Raw genomic sequence first — 20637 nt, forward strand, 5'->3', positions numbered from 1 at the left:
TCTCGCCCGCCCGGTCCATCGGGAGGCCATGGAGAGAGCGCCCGAGGCCATCCCTCCCCAGCCTGCCACAGGCCTCCGGGCAGGACCCTCCGGAGGAGCCCCTCTGCCCCGCCCCCCTGCCCCTCTGCCCCGCCCACCCACCCCAGGCAGCCGGGCCTGGACTTGCCCAGACAGTAGCCTGGGGCTCAGAGGTGCCACCCTGGGGACATGAGCCAAAGGGAGAGGCCCTGCCTGGGTCTGGGAGGGACCACGGGCAGGCACAGAGCCCTGAGCAGCCCCCCAGCCCCAGCCCATGGCCCCGAGGACACGGCCTGCCCGGGCCCACGGTGTGAGCAGGCACGGGGTGGGCGAGTGCCGCGTCCTCCGCCTGACCTGCTTCGTGAGCTGCCGCGGCCCTGGCGGCTGACTCCCTCCCATCAGACCCCGACGGGCCTGGCCGTGGAGCAGGCGTGGGCGGAGGGCCGTTGCGGTATCGCCCCCGAAGCCTCGGGGAGGGCCCTGGGCCTCCGTCACGTAGGTGGGGGCCACGGGGCCAGCTGTGAGCCTGGTGTCGGGGGTGAGCCAGGCCTTTCGGGGCCCCGTCTGGAGACAAGGGGCCCTCCTGCCAGACACTCTGTTCGGCCCCCTCGGGACAAGCCGCCCGATGACCCCCCAGGGGGCGGGGGCATGGCTTGGGGTCATCTCATCACTTGTGTTATAAAAACAACCGTCTACCGTCTTTAAACAGCCAACGTTTTTAAAGTAGAAAGTTCATATTAGGCAAAAGTTTAAAAACGGCCACACAGAACCCACATCAGGGCCGCCAGCACCCCCCGCCCCCCCCCCTTCCCCGGAATTACCCTGCAAATCACCCGGGAGGTCCGGGGGCCGTGCTGGGTTTGGTTTATTCAAAGTGGCCAGGACAAGGCCCCGTGGAAAACAGATCGTGCGAGACGCGCAGGCCAGGCCACTGGGGGCTGCGGGACAATCACCGCCGGACGGACGGACGGACGGACGGACGGGGCCTGCTGACGTGGGACACAGCACCCCCAGCAGCCACTGCGCACCGGGGCCGAGACGCAGCCAGGAAAGGTCCTGCCGAAAGTGGGGTCTCCGGGAGCGAGAGGCGGGGTTCAGAGCTCGGCTCTGCCTCTCTGGGAGCTCCCTGAGCGCGAGTCCCCAGATGACCGCACCCCAAGGCCGTCTGGGGGGGCGGAAGGGCCCGGATGCCCCTGGGCAGCGTGACTTGGAGGTGGCCGGAGCTTGGCAGCGAGGAGGACGTGATAAGAGTGCAGGAGGCGGGGCCTGCCCGGGGACCAGCCAGCCAGGCCGCAGAGCCCCCAGCCGCCCATCCCCCGGGCCAAGGGCAGCCAGAACATTCCAGCGCTGCCCAGGAGGGGCCTGGAGGTGCTCACCTCCTCGGAGCTCACGCAGGGACCTTGAGCGGCCTCTGATCCGGGGAGACTCGGGCAGGAATCAGCCCCGTCCCGGGCTGTGGGGCCTTCAGGGCCCATGTCCCCATGTCCCGGTGTGTCCCCGCCCAGCGAGGTAGGGGTGGGCCTCCCCAGAGACCCAGGGAGGCCAGCCGGTCTCCCCAGGGTGCCCAGCAGCTCGGGGACAGCCTGGCAGGGCGACATGTCGGGGTCCCCACTCACCACACACACGCCGGGGCCTCCTGGACCCAACCCGCTCCCCCGGCCCCAAAAGGCCCCCATAGCCACTCACCCGGCCCCAAAAGGCCCCCATAGCCACTCACCCGGCCCCAAAAGGCCCCCCATAGCCGCTCGCCCACCCCCACCCAGCAGCTCCAGAGGCTCAAACCAGGTCGGGACCCCGGCCCTAAGACGCTCAGTAGCTGTTTGGTGCCTCGGCGGAAACCTGGCCTCCTGGCTGGGCTGCAGGGCCCCGCTGAGCCCCCCTGCCATCTGCGGCTGGGACGGGTCCGGCTCCTGCGCCTGAAACAGCCGCCCTCTGTCCGCTGTCCATCCATCTGTCCATCCCCCCCGGCCTCCGCGGGGGCCGGTCCCCTCCAGCCCCTCGCCCTGGGCCCGGCTTCCCAGCTGCTTGACCCTCAGGGGCTCACCAAGGAGCCCCACCCCGCGGGTCCCGAGCCCCACAAGGCCCGAGCGCACCCCTCCTGCTCGCCCTGCGCCCAAGGACCTGGAGGCGGACGGGGAGCGTAGAAAGGACCCCGTGCACGTGAGCGCTGGCCCGCCGCTCGGTAATGGCGGGTCCCGAGGGCTGGACCCCTGCCGCCGATCAGAACCGCCCCTCACAGCTCCCACCAGGCCCCGCTCAGCGCCTTCTGGACCCCGAGGCCTTTGCTGGGAGCCCGGGCAGGAGGGAGGCTCAGGACCAGATGGGTCGGAGGGAGGAGGGAGTTGTGAGTCTGAGGAGGGCAGAGACCGAGGCCCCAACACTGGCCACACTGGCCGTCCACCCGCGGGGCCAGAGGGCCTGCACCTCGTGCCGTGACGCTGGCCTCGGGGACGTACGGCGGCCACCCGCCACGGATCCGGGCCCAGGTCGGCGGCTCCCCCGCCCTCGGAAAGGCGCAGGGCGGCCCCTGGAACGGAGGAGCCTCGCCTTCTAAGTCTCGGCGTCGGCTCGCTGGCCCCGGACACACAGAAAAGTTCCGTCGCCGGGACAGACCACGGGACGGACCACGGGACAGACCACGGGACAGACCACAGGACGAAACACGGGACAGCGACGCCCCCAGCCAGCCGGGGGCAAGGCTGGCCAGAGCCGCAGCGACCCTCTCCAGAGCCCCCTCTGAGGTCAGTGTGCCCGGGGGGCTGGGATGGCGTGCAGCCGTCCGATGCTCCGTGCACCTGGCCATCCCTCCACCCACCCACCTGTCCATCCTTCCTTCCTCCTGTCCATCCGCCCCACCCACCCGTGCATCTACCCATCACCTCTCCATCTGTCTGTCTGTCCACCCACCTACACGCCCACCCAGACGAGACCTTCTGCTCTGCAGTGGCCGCGGCCTCACGCTGGAGAGTGTGCTCACAGGAGCTGAGCCCTGGAACCCGACCCCGTGAGCAGGGCGCCCACATGCACGCGGCGCCGCGGCACAGGGGGACCATGCAGCCGGGAGAGGGCGGGGCCTGCCCACACGCCGCCGACATCGGTGCTGCGAGGGCGCCCCCTCCTCAGCCCGTCATGCTCCCGGCATCGCGTCACAGAGAAGCCCCTTCGGGTGGTGAGCCGTCTGTGCTGGGCCTCGGCCACGTCGTGGCCGTCGGATCCTTGGTGCGCCCGCCCGCCCCGTGACTCAGTCTCCCCCTCCGCAACAGTGCCCCCGAGGTCAGCGTCCCCGTGATCAGGAGGCCCGTGGAGGTCGGGCCCGGGACAGTGGGGAAAGACAGCCCATCCTCGGACCACGGCCCTCGCCCTCCGCGCCCTCACTGCCCCCTGCCCCCTCCTGCAGGGTCCGAGAGTGGCAGGAGCCTCCAGCCAGGTGGGCACCAGGAGCCACCGCGTGGGGCACATGGCCCGTCTGCTGGCCTTCACTCTGGGAAAGGCGGGCGGGCTTCCAGCCCGTCAATGATTAACACCATGAAGGTGCCGCCGAAGCCGCCGGAAAGTCCTTGGGCCCGGCAGGGGCGGAGGGCAGGGCGGGTGGCACCGCGCCAGCCTGAGAGCCTCGCCCGGGTCCTCATCCTGGGACCCTCCTGCACCCCCCTCCTCTCAGCCGCCCGGGCTCTCCAAGCTGCTCCAGAGGCTCAGGGGGCAGAGACACGGGCCCGGGTCACACAGCCGCCTCGGGGCATCCCTTCCCGCTCCCCCCACCCCCCAGGGAAGCCACCCTGCTCGCCAGATCCTGGGAGGCTGGGCGAAGGCAGCGTCTGCTGAGCGAACTTCCGAGAGCCGAACAATCGGAACCAGGAAGAAAACACAAGGGCAAGCGGGGACTTCCTCTGGGGCGGGCCGGCCCTCTTCCTCCCCAGGCACCGCCGGGGCCCGCGTCCCCGGGCGCCGACCCACGGGGTGTCTGGGGGCCCCTCGCCCTGGGGGGCCTCTGGTCGGGGGCACGCAGCACTACCCGGCAGCCCTCTGCCCACACCCCCTGCCCCTGCTGGGAGCTGGCACCACAGGACGGGGAGGCAGCTGGGCAGGGTCCCCTCCAGGCCCCACCCCCGGCCTCGAGGAGTTTGGGGCCAGCAGGTGAGGGCGGGGAGGGACCTCGTGTGCAGGTGACCCCACCGGCCCGGCGCTGGCTGGGTGCTTGCAGAGCGGCGCTGCTCGGGCGGGGTCCCTTGAGGTCACTGCACATGACACCCCGAGACCAGCCGCTGGGCCCTGGCGGGTGGGGCAGGGGCTTGAAGGCCGGGCCCCCTGCCTTTGGGGACATGGCTCTCCGTCCCCGCTGCCATGGAGGGGCTGCCCTCCCAGCATGAGGGCAGCAAGCCTGGTACCACCCGCACCCCCAGACCCGAGGGGAGAGGCCGGGCTGCCTGGCCCCACCTGCCTCACCCGCCCCAACGAAGCTCCGGCGGCCAGGCCTGGCCCTGCTGCCCCTCGGCCCGCTGGGAGAAAACGGGGCTCTGGACGCCCCAGCTGGTCCCCCAGCCCCGGGCCCGAGAGGCAGCGGGTCTAAGCAGGGACCGTGGGAAGCCAGAGGAGGCCGCCCCACGCAGCCCCGAGGCCGGCACGGCACGGCTGAGTGAAGGCTCACAGAACAGAACGGAGACTGGCACCGGGCCAAGGGCACCTGGCGGGGCCGCCCAGCGCCGGGGCCACCGCGGGGCGGCACGGAGGGTGGCCCCGAGGCCTGAACTTCCTGGTGCCCCGTCCCTGAGCAATGGGGCGCCCTGCCCTGCCCCTGGCAGGCATGCCACCCCGCGGCCTGGAGCCACCTGTAACGGCAGGGCAGGTGCTGCTGGGAGGGCCCCGCTTCCTCCCCCCACGGCTTCCTGGGACTGACACCCTGGGCCGTCCCTCCGCACCACGCGCCCCCTCAGTCTCTCTGCTTCGGTCCAGGTGCTCCTGAGCTGGACCAGGTGTGGACACTCCGCCCCGCCCCCAACGCTGAGCCTCAGGGAACACCACCAGGCCCGCGCCCTGCAGGGCACCCGCTGGGCAGGACCCCCCCAGGGGCATGTGGGGTCTGGGGGGACTGGGGGGTCTGGGACACTGTGGCAGGGGCGCCGCCCCCTCCGGGGCTCCTGAGCCGAGGCATTCTCTCCCTGGCACCCAAGGGCGCGCCCCCTGGCACAGGTCCCTTCCCAGAATGATTAACACCTGGAGTCCCTCCCGCGCTGGGCCCCCCTCCCCAGCCGGCTCCCCCCACGCACAGGCCTGGGCAGGGCCAGTGGGGGGCTCCCCGGCTCAGCCAGGGTGTCCCTCATCCCTCCCAGGGTCAGACCCAAGGTCCCTGAACTTCAAGGCGCCGGCTCGCGCGGTTCCCGTGGTTCCCGTTTCTCCCGCCCCCCCTCCTCCCCTCCCAGCGCCCGGGGCGGGCGGCGCGGGGACCGCAGGTGGCGCGGGCCGCGCGCCCAGGCTCCGCCCCGGAGGCGGCGGCGGGAAGAGCCCCCGGGGCGCGGAGGGCGGGCGGCGGGGAGGGGGCGCCGGCACTCACACGGCGAAGTGGTAGACGAAGCACTTCCAGCCGGTGGGGCGCTCGAGGAAGTTGTAGACGCGGCCCTGGACGTGGGTGCGCGCGAGCAGCGGGCGGCGCGCGCTGTAGATGGAGACGCGCGGGTCGAGGCTCACGGGCGGCCGCGGGCCCAGGTCGGCGGCGGGCGGCGCGCCGGGCGCATAGAGCGCGCCCCCCGCCGGGCGCTCCTCCGCCAGCTCCAGCGAGAAGGGCGCCTTCCTGGCCAGGCCCGCGCTGCCCCTCCGCGCGCCCGGCAGGCGGCCCCAGCCCCAGCGCTTCCTCTCGGCTCGGGGCGGGGAGGAGGCCGCGGCCATGGCCGGGGAGGGCCCGCGCGGGCCGGCCGGGCAGCGGCTCCGGGAGCTGCAGCCGAGGCGGGCGTCGGGGCACGGAGCGGGCGGCCTCTGGTGCCAGCCCTGCCGCGGGGCCGGTGCCCGCCCGCCGGGCGTGGGGGCGGGGCCGGAGGGGGCGGTGGCCACGGGCCGGTCCCTGGGGATGGCGCGCCCCGCCCCGGGCCAGACGCCCCGCCCCTGCCAACCGGCGCACGGGGCGCCCTGGCCTGTGGCGAACCTCGCTCACCTGCCTGGTCCCGCCCCGCCTCTGCCCACCTGTTGGGCCCGCCCCTTTCGCCTTCACCTGTTTGCCCGGCTCTCGCCCTGCCCTCGCCCACGCCTCCGAGCTCGGCTCCACCTGCGCCCACCTGCTCCCCACTCGCACCTGTTCAGGCCCACCTGCGCCCACGTGCTCGCTCCCACGCCCACCTGCTGCGCCCGGGGCCAGCCCTCGCTGAACCGGGAAGGAAGGCGCGGCGCAGGTGCAGGGACAGGCAGAGCGCGGTTAGGGCCCGGGCACCCCGTCACCCTCTCTGAGTGGCTCCCGGGAAGCGACGAGGGGGGAGCTGGAAGGAGGGGCGTCCTGAGGCTCTCGGGACCCTCTTGGCACCCGAGGGGCCATGTGTGAGTCCCTGAACATCTGAGCTGCCCTGGGTGCTGGGAACACCTGCTGGGGGGGGGGGGGGGGGGGGAGGTGCAGTGGGACCCAGGAGGCCAGGGGCCAGGGAAGGTCAGGGATGGCCCGGGGGGCGCTGGGGGTGGGGGGGTGGGCCTGCGGGGAGGGCAAGGATGGGGTCTGGGCGGGATCTGACAGGCGGGCATGGTGGGCGCGGCTGTCTGGGCAGAGAGAGGATGCCATTTGCACGACCTTAGGGGCGTGGAGAATGGGTGCTGTGTCCTCCTGGCCTGCAGGGTTCCCTGGTTTGGGTGGGTGTGTTGCGGGGTGATGGGGTCAGAAGGTTGGCTCAGGCCCCCACACTGCCCCTGGCCACCGCTGCATTGAGGTTTGGGGGGCTCCCTGCCGTGGAATGGTCTCCAGGGTGGGAGGAGGATGGGGTGACCAGAAGACAGCCTCTCTCCGGATGTTGCCGTGGGCCTGGGGACAACTGCCCCCCCCCCCCCCGCCGCAGGTCAGGGCCCCGTAACTCATGAGACTCCCCAGGTCTTCACTGAGCACGGCTGGTGTATGGAATGTGCCCCCAGGAAGGCAGCTCTTGATTTTTGTTAATTCTCACCAGAGGGTATTTTTTTCCGTTGCTTTTCAGAGAGGGAGGGAGGGGGGAGGGAGGGGAGATTGGTTAGAGGCATGTACGTGCCCTTGACCTGGAACAGAACCCGAGACCCTCCGGTGTGAGGGCCGACGCTCTGACCACTGAGCACACTGGCCAGGGCCGCGAGTCAGCTCTTGGTGGTGGACAGAGGGCAGCTGGGCCCTTCCCCGCCTCCCCGCTCCATGGCGCCGCACACAGAGCGGATGAGTGGAGGGTCCCGCCTGAGCTGGGCACAGGAAGCTGGTGGCCGCGAGCGAGCGAGCATGCGAGGCGAGGACACGGCGAGGGAGCCTTGCTGGGAGGCGCGTGGGGCAGGATGCGAACGGGCAGCGAGCCAGAGGAGGCGGAGCGCCCGCCCCCGCGTGGCCGGGACAGCCAGGGCGCACGGCGGGCTTTCATTCAGGCCACACTCCCGAGGGCACGCGTGTGCGAGGGCACAGTATCTGCAGGAGGAAGGGGCCTCCTCCTGGGCCGGGCGAGGGCACCGGGCGAGGAAGACAGGCCGCCTGGCTCCCAGCAGCTCACGTCTCCCTGAACCAGAGGCTGACCTGCAACGTTGGCGTGGCGCCGAGGAGGCTCTACGCGGAGGGTGGGTGCGCCCCCCAGCCACCTGGGAGTGGCGTCCCTCCTGTCTGAACCCAGACCAGGCGGAGTCAGCAAGGAAGGCAGGGAGGGACCCGCTGCCACGGGCCTGTTGAAGCCACAGCACAGGCAGAGCCCGGCCGGCGTGGCTCAGGGGTGGAGCATCGGCCTAGGAACCAGGAGGTCACGGTTCGATTCCCGGTCAGGGCACGTGCCCGGTTGCGGGCTGGATCCCCAGTGTGGGGCGTGCAGGAGGCAGCCGATCCATGACTCTCTCTCATCATGGATGCTTCTCTCTCCCTCTCCCTCTCCCTTCCTCTCTGAAATCAATAAAAATGCATTAAAATAAATAAATAAACCGCGGGCAGAGAATGAACAGCACTGACACACGGCCTCACACACCAAGGAGGAAGGAGAGCCGCGTGGACACGCGGGCAGAAGGCGTGTCCGTCCACGAAGGGCTGCCTGACCTTGGCGTGTACGGAACGCTGTCCAGCGTCACTTGTAGCGAGAAAAAGGCGCCGGGTGTGGGCCTGTGGGGAGGGCAAGGATGGGGTCTGGGCGGGATCTGATAGGCGGGCATGGTGGGCGCGGCTGTCTGGGCAGAGAGAGGATGCCATTTGCAGACCTTAGGGGTCACTCTGCGTGAACACGTCACATCCGGGGGCCTAACTGCTAAAAAGGTGCCCTAACTGCCCTCCCCTGCAGGCCTGGTCACCCCCAACTTCCCTCCCCTGCTGGCCTGGTCACCCCTAACTGCCCTCCCCTGCTGGCCTGGTCACCCCTAACTGCCCTCCCCTGCAGGCCTGGTCACCCCTCCCCTGCCCTCCCCTGCTGGCCTGGTCACCCCTAACTGCCCTCCCCTGCTGGCCTGGTCACCCCTAACTTCCCTCCTGTGCAGGCCTGGTCACCCCTATCCCCTGCCCCAGCCGGAGTGGGAAGCCCGGCCGGGGGAGGGCAGGTGCGGAGCGTCGTGGGTGGGAAGGCGCCCGGCGGTGCTAACAACGCCACTCCGTCCCGTTGGACCCAGCCTTGGACCCAGCCAGGCAGCTCCCCACCCAGGGGCGGACCCAGCGACGAGGAAAATGGGACATGATTGACAGGGCGACCTTGTTTGCGTCAGCAACAGCCTAGAAACAGGCAGAAGGCCCGAGCGGGTGGAGGGGGGCGGGGGGGGGCGGTGCTCGGCCATGGTGCCGCCCTGGAGCCCCTTATCAATGAGAGCTTCGTCGATAACCCGCAGGGAGGGGCCGAGTCAGTGTGGGGCTGCTGGGCCAGTCAGGAGACTCTGTGCTTCTGGGTATGTTTCCAGGTTTTAAAAATCACAACAGGCCTCGGCCAATGTGGCTCAGTGGGTGGAGCGCCTGCCCGTGGACTGAGGCCCCGGGTTCGATTCCGGTCCAGGGCACCTACGTCGGTGGCAGGCTCCTCCCCAGCCCGGGCCCTGGTTGGGGCTTGTGCAGGAGGCAGCCAATCGATGTGTGTCTCTCCCATCGATGTTTCTCTCTGTCTCTGTCTCTCCCCCTCCCTTCCATTCGCTCTAAAAAATCAATGGAAAAATATCCTCGGGTGAGGATTAACAACAACAATAATAGTTAAATATAATCTACTAGAGGCCGGTGCACGGAATTCATGCACGGGGGTGGGGGGGTGTCCCTCAGCCCAGCCTGCATCCTCTCCAATCTGGGACCCCTCAAGGGATGTCTGACTGCCCGTTTAGGCCCAATCCAGGTGGGATCAGGCCTAAACGGGCAGTCGGACCTCCCTCTCACAATCCAGGACTGCTGGCTCCCAACTGCTCACCTGCCTGCCTTCCTGATTGCCTCTAACTGCTTCTGCCTGCCAGCCTGATCACCCCCTAACCATTCCCCTGCCAGCCTGATTGATGCCTAACTGCTCCCCTGCTGGCCTGATTGCCCCTAACTGCCCTCCCCTGCTGGCCTAGTCACCCCTAACAGCCCTCTTCTTGCCAGCCTGGTTACCCCTAACTGCCCTCCCCTGCAGGCCTGGTCCCCCCCAACTTCTCTCCTGTGCAGGCCTGGTCCCCCCCAACTTCTCTCCTGTGCAGGCCTGGTTGCCCCCAACTGCCCTCCCCTGCAGGCCTGGTCCCCCCCAACTTCTCTCCTGTGCAGGCCTGGTCACCCCTAACTGCTCTCCCCTGCCAACCTGGTCCCCCCCAACTACCCTCCCCTAAAGGTCTGGTCCCCCCGCAACTACCCTCCCCTACAGGCCTGGTCCCCCCCAATTGCCCTCCACTGCAGGCCTGGTCCCCCCCCAACTTCCTTCCCCTACAAGCCTGCCCCCCCAACTGCCCTCCCCTGCCAGCCATCTTTTGGCGGCCATCTTGTGTCCACATGGGGACAGCCATCTTTGACCACATGGGGCGGCCATCTTGTGTGTTGGGGTGATGGTCAATTTGCATATTACTCTTTCATTAGATAGGATATACGAAAAGGGTAAACCATGGAAAGGATTCCTTTAAAAAAATCTTAACAATCAGCCACCCAAGCACTGGGAGGCTCCTGGAGGGCGTCCGTCCACGCTGCGCGGGAGCCGGCTCTGGGGTCCTGGCCCTGTCGGCACGGGGACACGGAGCCGGTGGGGCTGGACTGAGCTCGGACGGGAGGGCCCAGAGTGAAGGGCCAGCCCACGGAGGCAGGAAACGCCCTGCTCACGGCGGGGGGAAGACGGGGAGCGCGGCAGGCCTGCCCAGCCACTGGCTCACTAGCTGCCCTCCAGGTCCCCCCCCCCCCCCCAGGAAAGCCCACCTCCTCCCAGGCCTGCACGGGCTCCGAGGTCACTCTGCGTGAACACGTCACATCCGGGGGCCTGGACGCAGGGGCTGAGGGATCTACTGAGGCCCCCCTCCCGGCCTCAGAACATTCCGGAAACACTGCACTCACCCTCCCTGGGCGGCACTTTTTCTTCAACTCCTCACCCGAGGATATTTTCCCAGTGGTTTTTAGAGGGAGTGGGAGAGGGAAAGACAGAGAGAAACATCCATGTGAGAAACACGTCAGTTGGTGCCTCCTGTGTGTGCCCCCGCCAGGGCCCAGGCCGGGGAGGAGCCTGCCCCCGGAATTGCGCCCAGCCACTCAACGGGAACCCGACCCCGACCCTGAGGCCTGAGGCCGACGCTCCATCCACACCGGCCAGGGCTGGGCAGCACCTTTCACTCCCCTCTGCTCGGCGTGCCCACCCCACGGGGTCGGAGCCCAGCTGCCTGTGTGTGGCACCACAGGCCCACACTCACCCTCCCAGGCCCGGACCCGGGGCCCACGGAGCTGGAGGGAGGGGGACTCCCGCGTGTTTTCTTTGCTCTGAGGTTAGGTCATCTGACATCACCCCTTCCTGCGAGCTGGCCTCCTGCTCCCTGTGCTCTGACGCTCCCAGAATGCCCAGGGGCACAGCCAGCTGATCGGTGGCAGTCGCTCTGGGCAGAAAAGTCAGGTTTGGGATTCGGGATCGGCTTCCACCGTGTGACAGATTGCTGGGAATTTGCACCAACTACTTGCACAATCAAGACATGAATCCAGCCTGGCCAGTGTGGCTCAGGGGCTGAGCACTGACCTAGGAACCAGGAGGTCACGGTTCGATTCCCAGTCAGGGCACAGGCCTGGGTTGCAGGCTCAGTCACCAGTGTGGGGCATGCAGGAGGCGGCCGGTCAATGATTCTCTCTCATCACTCATGTTTCTATCTCTCTCTCCCTCTCCCTTCCTCTCTGAAATAAATAAAAATATATATTTTTAAAAAGACGTTTATTCATTCCGCCTGGCGGTCCAGCTGTGAAGTCACCCCTCAGACACTCACCCTAATCCTTTGCTTTCCTGGTGACCCGAGACCAGCAGGCAGGGGCTCTGTGAGCCAGGTGGGACCCCCGGGCCCGCACCTGCGCAGTGTAAGCTGGAGAATGAGGGCGGGGCCAACACGCCCCTCATCTGATCAGCAAGACCCAGACCTGCCAGCCCTCACGGGTCCCCTGCCCGAGAGGCAGCCACTGCGCACCACACACGCCCGCGGCTGCCCCTCCCAGGGAGCACGCTGAGTCACATCCGAGGAGCCGGGCTGCTCGCTGGGCATCTGAGCAGGAATCAGGCCTTTCCTTGCGGGAGAGTCAGGGGGGTGTCCCTGACCCCTAGAGACCTGGGTGAGGTGGCTGTCCCCAGCCCTTCGAGGCCATGTGGACAGGTTACTGGCCTGGGCCCCGTCCACCCTGCTGGGCTTCAGCACCTGGCTGGGGGGCTGGGGGACTGAGGGGCTGGGGGACTGGGGGGCTGGCGCTCTGAAGCCATCCCTGGGGCCCATCACAGAGCCAGCACCCAGGCCGGGCCTGAGCAGAGCAGACTCAGAGGGGCAGATGAGCAGGTCAGGCCACTGACTGGCAGGGGGACTGGGGTGACAGAGCCAACAGGATGAACGAGGAAGAGGAGGCGGCAGGGGTGACTCAGCCAGCAGGCTGGTGTTTTGGGGCGCCTACTGAGTTCCCAGCCTTCCTGGGTGATGGCGGCAGGGGGAAGCCACGTGAGCAGAAGGAGAGGCCCTGCCTCCGGGGGATAGTGATCTCGTTGGTGAGACACACAGACTGAGGGAGAAGCCACGAGACAGCCTCACATGCTCTGCTGTACCCAGCCCTCCCCCCTCCCCCCACTGCCTGTGAAAGAGTGTCCTCACGCCAGCATGTGGACACCCTGAGGCGGAAACTGACTCATTCATCTCTGTGAGTCCAGGCGCCCAAGAGAAGTGACTAGAGAGAGGGATGAATGCGTGGGTGGGTGGGTAGATGAATGGAGGGGTGGAGGGATGCTTAGAAGGATGGAGGGTGATGGGTGGGTGAATGGATGGCTGGGTAGACAGGTAGATGAATGGACAAATGATGGAAGCATGGATGGATGGATAGGTGGGTGGGTGGATGGATGGATAGGTGGATGGACAGATAGATGGATAAATGGATGGATAAATGGATAGATGATGGATGGATGGATGGATGAATGGATGGATGAATTGATAGATGGATGAATGGATGGATAGATGAATGATGGATGATGGATGGATGGATGGTGGATGATGGATAGTGGATGGATGGGTGGATGAATGATGGATGGGTGGGTGATGGATGGGTGGATGGATGGATGATGGATGGTGAATGGATGGATGGATGGTGGATGGATGGTTGGATGTATAGACGGATGGTGGATGGATGGTGGATGGTGGATGGATCGATAGTGGATGATGGATGAATGGATGGATGGATAGATGGATGATGGATAGATGGATGATGGATGAATAGATAGATGGATGGTGGATGGATGGATGGATGGATGGATGGATGGATAGATGATGGATGGATGGATGGATGGATGATTGGATGTATAGACGGATGGTGGATGGATGGATGGATGGATGGATGGATGGATGATGGATGATGGATGGATAGATGATGGATGAATAGATAGATGGATGGTGGATGGATGGATGGATGATGGATAATGGATGGATGGATGATGGATGAATAGATAGATGGATGGTGGATGGATGGATGGATGGGTGGATGATGGATGGATGGATGATGGATGAATAGATGGATGGATGATTGGATGTATAGACGGATGGTGGATGGATGGATGGATGGATGGATGGATGATGGATGATGGATGGATCGATAGTGGATGATGGATGAATGGATGGATGGATAGATGGATGGATGATGGATGATGGATGGATGATGGATGAATAGATAGATGGATGGTGGATGGATGGATGGATGGGTGGATGATGGATGGATGGATGATGGATGAATAGATAGATGGATGGTGGATGGATGGATGGATGGATGGATGGATGGATGGGTGGATGATGGATGGATGGATGATGGATGAATAGATGGATGGATGATTGGATGTATAGACGGATGGTGGATGGATGGATGGATGGATGGATGGATGATGGATGGATAGATGATGGATGAATAGATAGATGGATGGTGGATGGATGGATGGATGATGGATGATGGATGGATGGATGATGGATGAATAGATAGATGGATGGTGGATGGATGGATGGATGGGATGATGGATGGATGGATAGATAGATAGATGGATGGTGGATGGATGGATGGATGGATGGGTGGATGATGGATGGATGGATGATGGATGAATAGATGGATGGATGATTGGATGTATAGATGGATGGATGGATGAATGGATGGATGATGGATGATGGATGGTGGATGATGGATGATGGATGGATAGATGATGGATGGTGGATGGATGGATGATGGATGGTGGATGGATGGATGATGGATGGATGGATGGATGGATGGGTGGATGATGGATGGATGGATGATGGATGAATAGATGGATGGATGATTGAATGTATAGACGGATGGTGGATGGATGGATGGATGATGGATGATGGATGGATGGATGATGGATGAATAGATGGATGGATGGTTGGATGTATAGACGGATGGTGGATGGATGGTGGATGGTGGATGGATCGATAGTGGATGATGGATGAATGGATGGATGGTGGATGGATGGATGGATGGATGATGGATGGATGGATGGTGGATGGATGGATGGATGGATGGATGGGTGGATGATGGATGGATGGATGATGGATGAATAGATGGATGGGTTGTGATGGGTGGGTAGATGCATAAAGGGCAGATAGATGAACAGATGGATGAATGGACAGACAGATGGACAAATAGACAAGTGGATGAGTGGGTGGATTGATTGGTCCATGGGTGGATGGTTGGATTGTGATATGTGGTAGAAGCACGGATGGGCAGTTGGGTGGATGAGTGTGGGAGGGTGAGTGGGTGGTGTGCAGATGGACCACCTTCTCCCAATGCTTTGCACAAATGGTACCTTCCGAATAAGGTATTCTGCAACCAGCCCATCCTATCTAATAAAGAGGGAATATGCTAATTGCTGCCCTGCCCTCAAAGATGGCAACGCCCACTTCCCTCAGCCCCACCGGGGTGGCAGGTGTGCAGCAAGGCTGGGCCCACCCCCAGGCAGGCCCGGCCGCTCTGCACGCCTGCCTCCAGGGTCCCCTCCCCTCAGCCCCCCAGCCGCCCAGGGCTGGCCCGAGGCGCAGGTAACCAGGGCTGGCTGAGGCTTGCGCTGCCGGCAGTGGCAGCAGCAGAGGTATGATGGGGGCGTTGCCTTCCCCTGATTGCCGGGTTGCCTCCCGCCCCTGAGGGCTCCCGGACTGTGAGAAGGGGCAGGCCGGGCTGAAGGACCCTCCTTCCTGTGCATGAATTTTCATGCACCGGGCCTCTAGTCTATATATATAAAACCCTAATATGCAAATAGACCAAACGGCAGAACAACCAAACAACCGGTCACTATGACATGCGCTGACCACCAGGGGGCATGTGCGGGACATGGCGGGCGTCGGCTGTGGTGAGATGGTGGAATAGGTGAGTGGGGGGTGCCGGTCGCTGTCATCGGGGTGAACCTCCGGTGGTTACTGAAAATTCTTTGCTCCCGCATGCCTCGGTCCCACCTGCCACTCGCACCCGCTGCCAGCGCCCAGCGCCAGCCCCAATTGCTTGGCGCCATCAGTGGGTGCGAGCAGTGGCTGCCGTCCCCGATCACCCCTCAGGGCTTCTCCACCTCCCCCTGCTCCTGAGGGGCGATCGGGGCCGGCAGCCATCACTCACACCCACTGCCAGCGACGGCCCCGCTCGCACCCGCTGCTGGCGCTGACTCCAATCGCTCCACGCCATCAGCGGGCGCGAGCGGGGCCGGCGCCATCAGTGCGTGGGAGCAGCGGCTGCAGGAGCAGGGCTGCAGGCAGACAGGGGACCTGGGCCGCGGGGGAGGGGCCAGGCGGGGGCGCGGAGGATGGGCCGAGACCCGCCCCTGTGCCCGCCGCAGCCTCACGGCCCACAGTTCCTTTCAAGGTGCAGGAATTCGTGCCCTGGGCCCCTCGTTTAAAAATAAGATCCTCCAATTACAATCTCTCCCAGCTTTACTTTCTCCACGCCACTTTAACCACGTTTTCTTTCTACTTTGTGTTTATTTCTTGTTCATGGTCTGGTCCTGCCGGACACCGAGCAGAGGGCGGGCACAGAGAAGTCACTCGATAGTCGGGACTGACAATGAGCCACGGTGAGGGGAAGGCTGAGGAAGAGGCTGGTGGGCAGTGGGGCCGCACAGAACGGGTGGGGCCCTCGGGTGCCTGTAGCGTAACGAACCCCAACGCCTCCTTCCTGCCGTGGCCCAGGAGGGGGCTTGCCTTTCCAGCCTCCTCAGGGCCAAGAGGGAGGGCGGGGGCAGCTGAGGACCAGTGGGTCCCCCTGGCCTGATGCCTCCATCCAGGAGCTCCATCCAAACCCGCAAGGTGAGGGCCTGTGTGTCCACACACACATACACGCACATACATGCACACACACACACACATGCACAGAGAGACACATATGCACAGAGACACACATACATGCACAGACACAGAGACACATACATGCACAGACACAGACACACACAAACACATACATACATACACAGAGACACACATACATCCATGCACATAGACACACACAGACACACACACACAGACACACACATACACACACACATAGACACACACAGACACACACACACAGACACACACAGAGAGACACACACATAGACACACAGAGATATACACACACAGACACACACATAGACACACACAGATACACACACAGAGATACACAAAGACACACACAGAGACACACAGAGACACAGAGAGACACAGACACACACAGAGAGACACATAGACACACAGACATACACACACACACAGATACACAAAGACACACACACATACACACAGACACACACAGACACCCACACAGACATACACAGACACAGAGAGACACGCACAGACACACACACAGAGAGACACACATATATACAACAGGCACACATAGACATACACACAGACACACACACACACACAGTCACACACACAGACACATAGACACACAGTCACACACACAGACAGACACACACACACAGAGACACAGACACACACGTGCATGCCTGCTGGCCCGCACGCACTGCTCACTGGAGGCTCAGGGGCCACGTGGGGCCCTAGGAGTCCAGGCTCAGGCCCGAGCGCTCTTCCTGGACCCACGGGCCCCAGGGGGTGGCGTGCTCATCCCCATGGCACGTGGGGACCGGGTCCCAGCAGCTGAGGGAGCCCCTGGGGTCGCAGCCCAGCCCCTGCAGGCACAGGCGCACTAACACGCAAAGGGCACAGGGCAGCCAGGCAGGGCCCTTCTGGGTCGGGGCGCCAGCTGCCCGCTCTCCACACGGACACCTGCCCCGCTGCCCGTGCCGCTGCCCGTGCCGTGTGGACGGAGGAGGGAGGCACGCCTTCGTTTGCAGTCCTGCGCCTGACCGCCAAGCACCCTCAGGTCTCCTTCAGAAACCGCCAGGGACCAAGTGGTGGTGGCGGGGGGGGGGAGGGGAGACTGCGGGGGGAGGTGAGCCGAGTCCTGGCTCAGCCCCTCCTTGGCCTCTGGGCCTCTGTTCCCGAACCTGGGGCAGGGTGGGCGCCTCCTCCCGGCTGAGGGAAGGACTGGCACGGGGCAGAGGGGTGGCCGCCTGCAGGCCCTGCCCATGGGGCCGGGGCCCGGCCGACGGGACTCAGTCCAGAGGCTGCTGCCACCCTTGGCCCGCCCCCTCCCAATCTCGGCTCCGGGCTCGAGGTCGGAGGCAAGGATCCAGGGCTCAGGAGAGCTGGTGGCCACGTCTGGGAGAGGACAGTGGCCATGGCTGTGGGACGAGGCCCCATCGGGCACAGCTGCAGAGGGTGGGTCCCCTGGGTGGGGTCAGCCAGGGATGGGCCTCCTCGGGGGCAGGGAGGCGGCTGCTGAGCATGGGTGTCCCTTACACGAGGTGGCCCTGCCTTTCGGCCTCCATGGAGGCTGCCCGAGACCACGAGCAGGGCCCGGGCCTCAGCGCCTGCGGGTGGACAGAGGGGCCCCAGGCCAGGCAGGCCCCTCGGGGCCCTGGCGTCGGTCCCAGGAGACAACGGGCAGACGTGGTCGGGGCTGAGTCCTCCTGCCAGTGTGACCCCGGGGCACCCAGCATGCACTGGGGGAGGTGGCATCACCCGGCCTGTCCTCAGTGACCGCACCCCCTCCCGGGCAGATCTGGGCGGTGGCAGGAGACGGTGGGTGGCTGCGGCCATTGGGACCTGCCCCAAGGACAGAGGCTGTCCGTCCGTCTGTCCTGTGTGGTGCTGCCCGGGGCCAAGGGTAGCAAAGGGGACGAGGCGGCTGGAAATAGAGCCGGAGTGTGTCCGTTTGGACGCTCCTCCAGGCGGCGTCAGTGGGCGGGTGGCCCCTGGGCATCTCCGACCCTGGGCAGCGGAGCCCCAGCCGAGCGGAGCCCAGGCCTCCCTGCCCAGCCCACTGGCCCCACGGACTTGCCCCCGATGCCGCCTCTGCCTGGGACAGCTCACAGACTCCCAGGCACCTACTCCCTCCCGCACGCACCCCCGCATCCCCCCCCGCCCCCGCCCGCAGCGGGTCCTGGGCCGGGGCAGCGCTGACCGTCAGGGGCCAGTGGTTCCCAGCAGGAGGCAGACACAGCAAAGCGTGAGTGAGGGTCACTTCCGAGGGTCGGGCCCCTGGAAAGCAATGCCAGGCGGAGCGGAAGGAGAGACCAGGGCAGCTCCACAGGGCGTGGCTGGGGCCTGGCGGCAGAGGGAAGGCTCCGAGGCTGCTGAGGAAGCAACTAGAAGGCTGGACGGCTGGGCAGGGCTGCAGGCCGGCGATGGCGTTTTTCGTCGGGGTAACAGGGAGCCAGGGAGGGCTGCAGGCAGGGAGGAGCACAGCCTGGTTCTGGGCTGGGGTGGCCAGGGAGGGGTTCAGAGGCCGAGGGGCAGGACTGGAATGGAGGGAGGAAGGGCAAGTCTCCGAGGGAACCCTCCCTCTCCACGTGCCCGACACTGGCCGGACTCACAGGCCAGCAGGGGAGGCGGCCCGGCCTTGCCAGGGTCCCCAAGATCAGCCTCTGCCCCTCAGAACCTGGCCCCAAGGCTTGTGGGCCCGCAGGCCTGGAGCCCCATTTCCGGACCTCAGACGGCCCGCCCCTCCTGGGTGAGCTCCAGGGGCCGCTGCCGGAGGGCATGACCCTCAGGTGGCCCCTGGGACTGACCAGTCCCTGTGTCCAGGGACAAAGCCGGCAGGGCCTCTGCTGCCTGGGCCTCCGGGGCCCTCCCCCTCCGCCTGCGGTCCTGGGGCGCCCTCTGGTGGCTGGCGGGCCAGATGCCGGGCCAGACTGGAGGACGCTGGAGTCCCCAGGGCAGGGCCCGACTCTGCCCACCCACCCAGCTCCCTCCCGTGCCCACCCCCCCACCCCCCTCCCGTGCCTGACTCGGGGACAAGGGGGCCCTGCAGGGGACTCCGGGAGGGGCCTGGGGTCTCTCTGGGGAAGGGGCACACGCAATGTTATCCAGCCCTGGTCTTGTCCTGTGTTACCCACAAGCGCCCAGAGGCGGGGTCCCCATATTTTCAGAGAAACGGCGGCCCAGGGGCGTTAAGGAGCCTGAGGATGTGCGGAGGGAGCCCAGGACTGTGGGGCTCCAGAGGGCACCTCCCCACGGCACCCACCCTGCCCCTGAAGGGGTGGTGTTTGTGAGGTCCCCACGGGGCCAGCAGCCCGCCCACGGCCTGCCGCCCTCCTCCGTGGACCCTCCCGGGGACCAGTGCCTGTGGCTCTGCAGGACCCCGGAGGGAGCAGGCACCTCTGGCCTCCAGGGGGCGCTGGCCCCGCTTGTTGGAGAGGTGAACTGAGGCTGGGTGGGAATCGGAGACTGGTCAGGGACACTGGAGCCATGGGGGGCTGTGGACAGGGAGGAGCACAGCCTGGTTCGGGGTTGGGGTGGCCAGGGAGGGGGTTCGGAGGCAGAGAGGCAGGACTGGACTCCCCCCGCCCCCCTAGGCACAGCCCACAGGGGCCATGACGGCAAGCGAAGTGGCCCAGCAGCCCGCCCCACACGGGTCCCCTCCCTGGCTTTGGCCAAAGCAGGCCAGGAGGCCAGGCTGTGCCAAGCGTGGCGCCGGCCCCGCCTTGGTCATGGCATTGGCTGCCCAGGGGCCGGGCCGGTGGGCGGGGAGGAGGAGGAGCAGAGCTGGCTCCCGGGCGCCCGTTCCGTGGGCAGCCTTCACCTGCTCCTTGGCGAGTGGCAGCGTGTCGGGGCGCCGGGAAGAAGGCAGGCAGGTAGGTGCCCCCTGCAGTCAGCTCCCGGGTGGGGGCAGGAGTGGGGCGCCCTCCTCCTGGGCAGGAGGGCAGGGGGGCGGAGGGGAGGAGCGGCCTCGCGGCCCGGGGTCCTGGATGCGGCATGTGGGGCCGGAGGCTGGGTGGTACCTGGGGCGGTGGGGGGCGGTGAACCCTCAGCGACCCGCCTGGGTCCGAGCCCACACCCGTTCCAGGGAGACCCCTGAGTGTACAGTGGGGTGAGGGGCCACAGCGCCGACTGCTGCATCGCGGGTGGGGGGGGGGTCGGGCCCAGAGAGGCCGAGGGGCTGGGGGTCACCCTGCAGGGCGCTGCCCACACCCAGGCCCTTCCCGGGTGGCCTGGGTGAGGGGTGGCCGGGCTGAACGCGGCCTGTGCCCCTCAGGATAGGGGTGGGTTCCAGCGGGGCACGTCGGACCCGGCTGCCCGCCCCGCCCCCTCCGGGAACAAGGGGACGTTGAGAACTGGCACCTGCTCATGCAAATCCTCACATTTGCATCCCCTCCCCTGGGCCCATTTGCCTGGCATCGCACTGTGCCCCCCACGTCCCCTCCCCGACCCGGAAGCCAAGGCCAGGCCGAGGTCGTGGGGGTGGGTGAGGGCTCCAGGCAGCTGCCCCCAGAG

General features: G+C 65.9%; 1 protein-coding gene across 4 annotated transcripts in view; it reads right to left on the reverse strand.

The window, feature by feature from the left end:
• KCNQ1 (potassium voltage-gated channel subfamily Q member 1) overlaps positions 1 to 10095 on the reverse strand; it is a 231060-nt gene extending 220965 nt beyond the window's left edge. For 3 of the 4 annotated variants that reach the window (XM_054724930.1, XM_054724928.1, XM_054724927.1), the window contains exon 1: positions 5567 to 5980. In XM_054724930.1, the coding sequence (XP_054580905.1) occupies positions 5567 to 5898 (332 nt within the window). In that variant the 5' untranslated portion in view covers positions 5899 to 5980. Of the gene's footprint in view, positions 1 to 5566; positions 5981 to 10062 lie in introns of those variants that run through there. The other variant, XM_054724929.1, reaches the window with a different exon arrangement.
• Positions 10096 to 20637: the final 10542 nt, after the last annotated feature.

Source organism: Eptesicus fuscus, chromosome 13 (genome assembly GCF_027574615.1).
Source record: "Eptesicus fuscus isolate TK198812 chromosome 13, DD_ASM_mEF_20220401, whole genome shotgun sequence".
Taxonomy (NCBI): Eukaryota; Metazoa; Chordata; class Mammalia; order Chiroptera; family Vespertilionidae; genus Eptesicus; species Eptesicus fuscus.